At 48.7% G+C, this 10,248-nt stretch overlaps 1 protein-coding gene across 2 annotated transcripts in view; it reads right to left on the reverse strand.

Annotated features, from left to right (window-relative positions):
* Positions 1–979: 979 nt before the first annotated feature.
* The window catches only part of LOC128268659 (WD repeat-containing protein 47), a 47,728-nt gene continuing 38,459 nt past the window's right edge, over positions 980–10,248 (reverse strand). For both annotated transcript variants that reach the window (XM_053005820.1, XM_053005821.1), the window contains 4 exons: positions 3,836–3,996; positions 2,633–3,029; positions 2,326–2,549; positions 980–2,248 (listed from right to left, as the gene is read on the reverse strand). In XM_053005820.1, coding sequence (XP_052861780.1) covers positions 2,023–2,248; positions 2,326–2,549; positions 2,633–3,029; positions 3,836–3,996 — 1,008 coding nt within the window. In that variant the 3' untranslated portion in view covers positions 980–2,022. The remainder of the gene's footprint in view (positions 2,249–2,325; positions 2,550–2,632; positions 3,030–3,835; positions 3,997–10,248) is intronic.

The raw sequence follows: 10,248 nt of genomic DNA on the forward strand, positions 1-10,248 counted from the left end.
TCCTAGACGATCGCACTCCGGAAACGAACAGCGATGTGATAATTTCTTTGCCGCTGGCCACAAAGAACCCCAACCCCCTAAAGCGAGAGTGGCCATTTCTTCAGAGCTCTTCGCCTTACGCTAGCCATTGATAGATGGTATTTTTAGTTTATTCATTCTTTCAGTGATGGTAAGAATACATTGCATTTTACAGGTTCTTTACCGGTGCATAAACTTTACCACCCTCTTTACACGCTAGTTGTTGTTACTGGTTTTTTATGTGTGTTTCACCGATTTTGATTTGGGTTGTGTGCTCCGCATTCCGGCACTCTTTCCGGCCGGCAGCACTGTAGAAAAAAGCGTTCCATTCGCCCCTGGCTTGGCCTGGTTTGCCTTTAAATTAATTTCTTAGCAGAAACATCGAACAAATGTGAGGCATTAATTAGTTAATATTATTACATGCAATGCATATCGGCTCGTCACCGTGGTCAGGGAAACAGGGTTGTGGTGCACCGAACGCCGTCACTGCAGGCGGTCTTCTCTGCACTGGGTGGCCACAAGGGCTGACAAACGGAATAATGCGTTAACTAGCTCCTTCTAGCAGATCCTTCTCTCTCTCGTTTGCAACCCTTTTACCGTAATGATTAGTACAAGATTCTCACGTTCGTTAGCGTACGGTCGCTAATTCGATTCGTTCGTTCCTTCTTGGGTGGTCAAGCATGGACACGTGGAGCTCATGGTTGGTTTGAGTCTCTGTTGTTTCATTCGTTTATCGCCCTGTATGTGGTTTTAGGGTGTAGCTTACGGTGCCCTTCTCCCGCTCAAACGGCCGCAACATATGGTCCGGGGGTCAAGAGCATGTGGTTACAGCGAGCGTTACTCGCTACGGTAATATCTTAAAATGGAATATCATTCGATCAGACTTTAGGTGCGCGCCCGTTGTTCGTTAGCGATATTTATATCCATTTGCTCGAGTCTTTGCTTTTAGGGCGAAAGAACGAAGTGGAAGTATGTAACAAATGATAGGGAACGGTATGAGTGAAACAGTTCATTTCCTGTTTGGGAATAAATAAAATGGATCTCTAATGGTCTATTATTCTGCAAGTGGTCCAATGATAACACGTTCCGAAAGTGTAATCTTCCTAATCGTAAAGAGAGCCCCGTTCAATCACACTAGTCCTCGGAAGGCATTACCGATTACGATAATCGTTTCATACTAATCACAATGAGAACCGAGGTGGATAGATAATTTAGAGAATACCTTTGGACGAAGCCATTCGCTCGCTCCGTTTGCACCGCTGCTAGGAATGGCTTCAAAAATAATGATCTGCGGCACGTGTTAAGTAATAGTGATTCGATTTAAGAACGGCAGGATGCAGAATCCAACTAAAGCACGGGATGGGACGAACGATCGGATTTGTATGGTACGCATTTCGTATGCTTCGCCGCGTTGCATCTAATTGTAGGTTATTACAATGACTTTCTTATACATAAATACAGTAGCTATCGTGATTTCCGTTTTTGCCTTCGCCAAACAGCGATTTGTTGACCCTCGTTTTCGCACCGTGGTAGCGCTGTGAAAGGACCGGGATAATGCAGGAAATGGGATTAGGAACGCGGGGTGGTTGGGCCGGGGGGCAGCTTGATTGTAAGGTTGTCTTATGTACCTTGCTTTGCTGCAATAAAGAAACCATGGACCCTCCACCCGGACCGGTCGGGGAGCCCTCGTTTAGACACTATATAATACAGAAGAAACAAACGTACGATACACTGGCTTACGATGACTGTTCGGGATGAACCCTGCGCAAGGCGCAAGGCTTCCCTTCGTACGCTTCAAGAACAACATGAAAAACAAAAGGAAAGGGGGGCCCGTTTTCTATCGTACACTGGTGTGCGGGCTGAAATGATGAGATTATGAACCGTATGAACAAATACAAAACAAATCGTTTACAACAGAATGTAACACAGGGAAGAGATGGGCACGATCTTCGAGCGATCCTCGCGGAACGCGGGAGTTTCCCGGCAATCTGGCTGCGGGGGCTTTTAGATTGGTGGTAACGCCCACAGGGTGGCCGTTTTATCTGCCGAGGTGGAGAGGAACGAAAAGTCCACCGGATGCCAGCGGCCCGATATCACCTTGTCCGTGTGCTGGGCCACCACCACCGACGGTAGGGGCATCGTGAGGTCTCCCTGCAGATCGGTCAGGACGAGCTTGTTGTCGTAGCCGGCGGTCAACAGATAGTACGCGGAGGGTGAGAAACGGATCGATCTAAAATGAAACAGTCAGAATACAGGCGTCAGGCCGGAACAAACCAAAAATATGGAGTCGAAGGGTCGAGAACCTACCTTACGTCGGCGGAATGTGGTTTGAAGCACTGGATCGGCCGATTGCCGCGAATGTCGTACAGCACACACGAGCTATCCTCGTGCCCGGACACCAGCAATCGTCCCGAGGGGTCCACACAAACTGCTGCCACCGGTGAACCTTGCCGCGATCCGGGTGACGTCGCTGGGGTCACCATATTGACGCATCCTCGCGTACGCAAATCCCAGAAACGGACCGTTTTATCCTGCAAGGAAAGAAAGAACCAAACGGAACGTGTAAGGTTTTCGCTTTGCTTCGGCAGTGGGACCTACCCGGGCAGACCCTTACCTGTGATCCGGAGACGAACATAACGCCACCCCAGTTGTAGAGGGACAGCACGTGTCCGCCGTGGCCGCTGAGCGCCTGGAACGGGGTGGAGGTTTCGCAGTCCGTGACGTAGATCTTGCAGTCCCCGGCACCGCCACTGATCAGCAGGCTGGACTTGTTCGAGCTGTCCTCGAGGAAGCACAGGTCGCGCACGGTGCCGTCGTGCATGGTCAGTTCCATCTCTTGACCCTCGAGCTGCTTCTGGGACTCGTTGAAGCGCATCAGCTTAACGGTTTTGTCGTTCGACCCGGTCGCTATCAGATCACCGGCCGGTGACCACGCCATGCAGTAGATCGAGCCCTTGTGGTGCTTCGTCCGCTTGAACAGCACCGTCGGCTGGTACGTGCTGTGGTCTTCCCTGTGGAACGAAAGGCCGGATTTCGAGAGGTTACAGAGGGAACGGTTACTCATTTGTAATTTGTCTTAAACGGTTAGGGTGTGGACGTCCCATTAATTTGTTAATATCATCTTTGCTGTTATGTTGATAGTTTTAGGGGGCCACTCGAAACATAGAGCTGTTGACAAATAAGCTATTAACCACGACCATCGACAACATTCATTTTGCAAGAGTTCTGAAACGGAAATCCACACATTTGTAACAAAATGTTTTGGCGTTCCAAATCGCGATAATAAGAACACAAAAACTGATCTAAATTTAAGGCCATCTCGCTCACCAGCTTGTTTCACATCGTTTGCTGCGTGCGTGAAAAAAACGGATAAACAGACACACGAGGCGAAAGGCATTGATTAGACATACGATGGCTCACAATGAAACTCCTGCCATAGGGGACGCCAGTGTCGGTGCGCTATGCATTGATGCTTCCCTGTGTTCCGGTGGAGCATGTCCACCGTTAAGGGGTGATCTCATGATTATATGGTCATGCGGCGGTGTGGCATGCAATAGGCAACCATCTAGAGCAGGTGCGAATGCATTCACAAACAAAAGATCGATTGGCCTTCTTCGAGAACGAGTTGATGCGGGGCAGTGCACATGGCGTCTTTAGGACGTTTAGAATGGGTCAACTAAAAAAAAAACGGCCACTACAATGTTGCGCGCGGTGTGTGAAAGCCCGAGATGAGTAATCGGTGTGTGAGTGCTCCTCGGAATGTCTGTGTGTCTCGCCCGTTAGTTCCCCCCGGGGGCCGGGCTTTCACTCCTCTTACCTGATCTCCGACAGCGACGGGTACTCGCAGATCCGGAACGTCTTCGAGTTGGAACCGACCGCGTAGATGCGCCCGTTCGGGTGGAACTCCGCGCACCGTACCGCCTGCACATCCTCGAGCGTCGTCACCGCGACGAACCGTGGTCGATTTTGGTCCGATTGCTGTGGAATGTGGCCCGCAGAGAGACATAGAGAGAGAGAGGGAAAGAAAAAACCCATCAAATCAATTACAAAGCTCACAGAAGGAAATCACATATTAATCACGGCAAAACATGACATTGGCAGGGCAGGGTGAAGCCGGGATGAAGATCGTGTTTTCGAAGTCGTTCCGGTTCCCGGTGTGGCAAGTCTGCACCGACTGACTGTAGCTCAAACTGTTTCTTTCGAGATCGACGAGATAAACGTTCCAGTATGACGGGCCGCCCGGAGGTTCCCGGTTACCGGGCGTTGCAGCCACGGAAAGGTCAACGGATCGGCCGGTGGAGAAAAGCTATAAACCCGATAACCGGCCAGCCCGTTTCCGGCCCCCGGTGGTGGCCAGCAAGCTAGCGAAACATCGCTTTACGCAATCACACTGCGCCATTTCAGAAGACTTTCTTTCTGCGTTGTGTTTTGCAACAACGACGGCGACGACGACGGACGACGGTGCGGTACGTAAACAATAATTACACACATGGGGCAGAGCCGAGCTGGTGGCGCAAGGGGCGGTCAATCTCTCCCGGGGGGGGGGCAAAACGGTGCCTCCTTCTAGTTTTGCATCCGTGAGAAGAAAATTATTTCTGCAACTAGTGTGGTGTGTTGCAACATAATTTTCCAACTTCTTTCTTTTCTCGTAAGTGCTCACCATCTGGGGTTTATTACTTCTCGGTAACGTTGTTCAATTCGAAAGTGGACATCTCTCTCTCTCTCTGTGTGTGTGGACGTCGAGAGAGAGTGTTTCACTCTCGTTCGGGATCGTTAAAAAATGCAGAAAAGGCCCACAAGGACCGCTGGCCCGCAGGTGTAGTGCGCGTGTTAGTGAGCGGCCGGACGGGACATTTAAGACCGAACCTTGGTCACCACCATTTCACCGAAAAGTTTACGATTATTTAACACAATCTTGTCGCCGCGTGTCGTAGGGGACATTTACTTTTCACTGGGCACTTAAATTTAATCACTCCGCTCGGATCGGTAGTGCAAGATCTCGTTGTCGGCATCGGGACAGACGGCGCATCCACGACGCAATTTTGTGCTGTTCCGTTCGGAGTGAGCCTCCGGAGTACGGCGTGTTGCGAACCGGACCCGACCCGACAAAGACCTGCCCCCCAGAGCACGGCGTCAACCTTCGTGACCGTGGAAGGAAAATCTACTTTCCCAATCGGTTTCGGATCGCTACCCGGCGACGACGCCGTGATGACGGTCCGTCCATAAAAACGCATGTTCCGTGCCCGGTTTTTTTTTACGAGCCAACCAGCAGCGGACCAACAAACCCCGGGTCGGCCCGGGGGCGCGCAGCCTCATTAAGCTGCTCGGTTGTAATTGGCGCGCCGCTGGTGCGGATATGGTGCGTAATTTCATCCGGATCTGAACCACGGCGCCCCGTTTACAGGAGCTTTTAGCTCCGGTCCGAACTCCGGGGTAGTCGGGGGCCACTAAAGTGCATTAAAAATTTTGATTTGCCCCAAAAGAGGCGCAGGCAATAGACCCGTCGCGCACCTTTGCGGATTTCGCCCGGCCCGTCGAGAGAGAGATTGTTGCACTTGAAATCCCAGCGCCACGTCATTTTCTTCCCGAACACGTGAGATGGGGACGTTCCGATGTACGGGTTACTTTCTTTCCAGGGGCTTGAGACCGATTTGCGCCGACCGACCGACATAGCCCGGATTTGCTCTGGCCATCGTCAAGCAGAAAGGATTTTAATCACGCAGGATTTAATCACCGCATTAGACCGCCCCGTAGCCCGGCGTTGGAAAGCTCGGCGTTTAACCCGCCATTTAACACGCGTCCGCTGAGCGATACCGTGAGTACATCATTGGCCTTCACCCGTTTCCACGGGCGACAGGAAAATGGACGCATAAATCGTTGTCGGCAACGTCTCACGATCACACATGATGCGATGGCGCGGTCTGTCAGACAGCTGTCAAACATCCTCACGTCGATCATCGCCGACTGAGATGCACTTTTGCCGTTGCTGCTGCTGCTGCTGCGTAATGAATTGCCCGCCCGCGATGGAAACTCGCGTTCGCAATTGCGCATCGAAAGTGAAATGAAGTGCAACGGAGAAAATTTCAAACTCCCCTTTGGCGGTTTCATAATAAAGTAGTGCACCAGCCGCCAGCCGTGATCTCGAAAACGCCCTTTCTCCATCGGCGATCGATTGCTGCTCCGACAGTCAACTCTATCACCGAGGAGACGGGTGCACACCATTCGTGCCGCTGATCAATTGATCCGTTCAATTATCGCAGTGCGCAAATGGGCATGCAAAATGAGGACCGATTTTACTTTCGAACTACGAGCACCCTACGAGAGGTTCGGGTGGTTTCCACGTGTTTCGGACAAGGAGCTGGCTTTGGAGCTCCAGTTTTTCTTTCTTTTGTTATGGAAATCAGCAGATTCGTGAGCGGGATTAAGTCATTTGTGAAAAAAGAAGTGTAGCGTGTGCATAATTTACGATCCAGATTGGGTGAGGTTTTGGAGGGATAGTGACACAGTTGTGTAAGCCACCGTTTCGTAACCGTGAATGTTGAGACTGAGGAAATAAATATTCGATTTTATTGCAATAAAAACGGTGATACCTGTTTCAGGTCGGACGGAGAATGGCCTGCAAGCACCATCTCCTTCTCCATTATGCATCATTGTGAATGCATCAACGAATGTATCTTGGGTGTATTATAAAATTTGAACAAAAACAAAAACCAGGTATAGCTAATTCGTGGCCAGTAGGATTCTCGTGTTCCCATTGGGCCACTGAAAAAGTTTCCTGGCATTTTGTCACTACACAACCTGCATCAAAGTAAACAGGACTTTTTCAATAGGCCTTGGCGCCTAAAATCGCATTTTAGCGATAAATCTTTCCCCGTATTCACCTGATGTGGCACCCTGTGACTTTTATCTATTCGGAAAACTTCATTTGCCGATGAAAGGAAAACGTTATGCTGACATTTTGGCCATTCAGAAGGCTTGTACCGACACACTCCGAGCCATGCTGGCCAACGACTTAAAATTGTCATTCGAAAAGTTGTTAAGTCGTGTAAATCAGTGTATCGAAGCGGAAGGACACTATTTTGAATAGAATAAAACGATTTTGCAGAAAAACCCATTTGTTGATCTTATTTTGAAAAAGGCCTGTTTAAAGCCTGTCCCACGTAAAACCGGGAACAATTGAATTAGCTCTATCTCAGGGTTAGTTTGTCCTAGGAAACATGGTGTCAAGGTGTCAAAATGAAGGTATTTTATTGTACTTTAAGAGAAAAATTTCATAAATTAATTTTGTTGGTCGTCGGATGAAATCGCGAACTTTCTGTGGAATGCGCGCCACTATTTTCTGCACAATCTTCTGGTCCACCTCAGCGGCTAATTTGTTCCAATTTATTGCCATCTCTGCAACATCCTACATCACCTTTCCAGTCTTCTTCAACATCCATTTGATTCTTGCCCAATAATTTTCGATTGGGCGGAGTTCAGGGTAATTTGGTGGGTTGATATCCTTTGCGATGAAATCCACCTTTATTGTCACTCCCTGGTGTAGTGGCAGCTTGCCAAATCAGGCCAAAACTTAACCGGACCTTTGTGGGACTTAATAAATGATCTTAAAATGTGACAAATAAGTGATGAGGCACTCTTACTTGTACAGCGTTGAGTTCATCGTCGTGTTTGTGATGAAAACCTTGGTTTCGGTCCACAAGTGCAAATTTTTCGGCGAATACATACAAATTTATTTGCGAACTTGGAGAGGACATCTCCCTGTGCCGTGACGAGATAACATTTTGGTCCAGGAAGCTAGCCAAATTCCATTTCCATGTAAGTTTCGTCGTCCATAAGCAAGCATCTTTTTTACCTCGTCAGAACCTTCTCGTACAACTTTCTAGCGCGTGTTTTAGCGATTAGGTTTTGCTTAGGTGTCCTGTTTGGATGCTTACATGCAAGAAAAAAACACTAGCTTTTTCATAAACAGATCCTCTGGACAGTACTTCTGCTGGCACGATTTTTTTTGCAATATCCCGAACCGGGGATCCAGGATTTGCCTTAATTGATCTCAAAACCTTCCAGTTTAGCTGCCGGTCGTATGTTCCACTACGACACCTACTCTGAATCTTTCGGTCTACGGTATTGCGTTCCCGGAACCGGTAAAGCACAGCATATACAGTTGATTTTGCGAATTTTTATGTTTTTGAGATCTTTAAAGCAGATCACGTGGGGTTCTCGATGAGATTGTGTAGAATTATTTTTCTTCTTTCGAGTTCCATTGAGCATTACTTTCTATAAACTCCGCGTACCAAGATGAAACTTTCAGCACTTAAAGTCGAATGGTCACTAAAGACATAGCTGTTAAAACATTTGAAATCCGACCACCAGAGGCAACGTTAGACGGCAACATACAACTTTTGCCGATTCTACGTGGGACAGGCTTTATTTTGAGACAAACTGTGAAGATCGCCGTTGATCGCCATACGTCTTCTTCCATAAATGGGTTCCATTTTTCGGAAAAAAAAAATTGATAAATTTCCAAATTGTGTCAAAAGTTGTACAAGTTCACAAATGGACGACGTTTTTATAGGAAAACACTGCGAGAATGTGACGCTGTGGTCCTGTGTGATGTTGTGGAAGTTTCTGAATCAGTTTCTGCAAGTGATCGTGGCATATATTACTCCGATTTCGTTCTGGAATTCGTGATGCACATCCATGGTCGATGATCACGTAATCAATCTCAGCATAAAGCTCCCACAAAGCAATAATAAAGCGAAACAAACCGCTCAGCAGCGACTTGTCGTGGGCTGGAAGAAAACTGAATACGGAAGCGAGAGAGATAACCTTAATTATCAGAACATCATTGCCCAATACCGTTTCTAAATTATTCTTCAATCGACTAGACATCGGCTCTGCAAAGAACGCCTCGAACAATCGATAAGAGATCCAACCTGATCCTATTACTTGCTGTGTTGCTTCTCGGAGTCAGCTGGGCATCGACACAGTGGTACCGAAATTTTATTCCAATTTTTGCACCATACGCTGGCCTGTTGGTGAGCAATTCTTTGCGGACGTGTTTCGTTGGGGTGCTGCGCGGTTTAACTCTGGGCGGGAGGAGCAGTTATCCAAAAAGGCACGAAGGCACAAACCGTACAATGAAAATACCTCGAACCAGTAAGATTACAGGTTGCGGGCGCAAATTACTTTTCCTCCCCCCAGGCTGGTCGAGTACTTCCGGTTTGAGTCGTGTTTTGCCGAAAACTAATTTGCAATACCCGAAAGCGACCCGATAGCGCCACCGTTGAGGTGGTTTAGGTAAACCACTTACCAAGAGGAGCAGCAGTACTCGTCGGGGGTTCGCTTTGACTCTCGAATAGGGACTTTTGTGGTACGCAAACGACGAACCCGATGGCTGCAAAAACACGTGCTCGGACTTGGTTGGCTTAATTACGTAAAATTCTGTTTTTATCCGGACGCAAAACCACAACTTCCAATAACTTCACCGCACGCGAATATTTCATAACACTGCTCTCACTGAGCGGTGAGCATCTGCAAAAGCCACTTCTCTACGCAACGTGTACTTGGGGTTCTGTTTATGTTTTTCTCATTCCGCGTGATTCCGCGTTGGTGGCTGCCGAAAAGTGCAATGGCACTCCGAGGATCGGTTACACTGCGATCGGGTCTTGTTGTTGTTGTTGAGCCAGAGTCATAGCTCACCCAAACATACACATAATGATAATAGGAAGAATCGAGGCATCGCGATCGATCCACTTCTAATCACGATCGTGGCCGCCGACATCGAAAATCGAGATGGGTGTTGGGTATTTAAAAAAGTCGAAATGAACTCGAGTGGGGTTGCGCAATGTTTGCGGCTGGAGTTGGATGGAGGAAGACCCCGGCCCGGCGGCCCGATCGGTCCACAAAAGCTGCGCATTTTCATCCATTGCGTGTGATGATTCGCGTTGCGCGCCTCATCTCGACCGGGCGTTTCGGGTGGAAAAAAGAGGTGTGAAATTGGACACGTTACGCTCGCTGGCCACCCCGAGCCGAAAGGCCGAAAAAAGGGGGCCGCGATCATGCACCTACCTCCCCTTCCTTTGCCTCACCCAGGGGATGCTGCATAACACAGCCCAAAACCCAAGCGCCGGAAATTCGGATCGAATCGTTGAATTGCGCGAATTGAATGCCATTAAGTAGAACCTAAATGGCGGGAAGTAGGCCACCGGCCTATAACCGGTGCAACCCCCC

This window comes from Anopheles cruzii, chromosome 2 (assembly GCF_943734635.1).
Source record: "Anopheles cruzii chromosome 2, idAnoCruzAS_RS32_06, whole genome shotgun sequence".
NCBI lineage: Eukaryota > Metazoa > Arthropoda > Insecta > Diptera > Culicidae > Anopheles > Anopheles cruzii.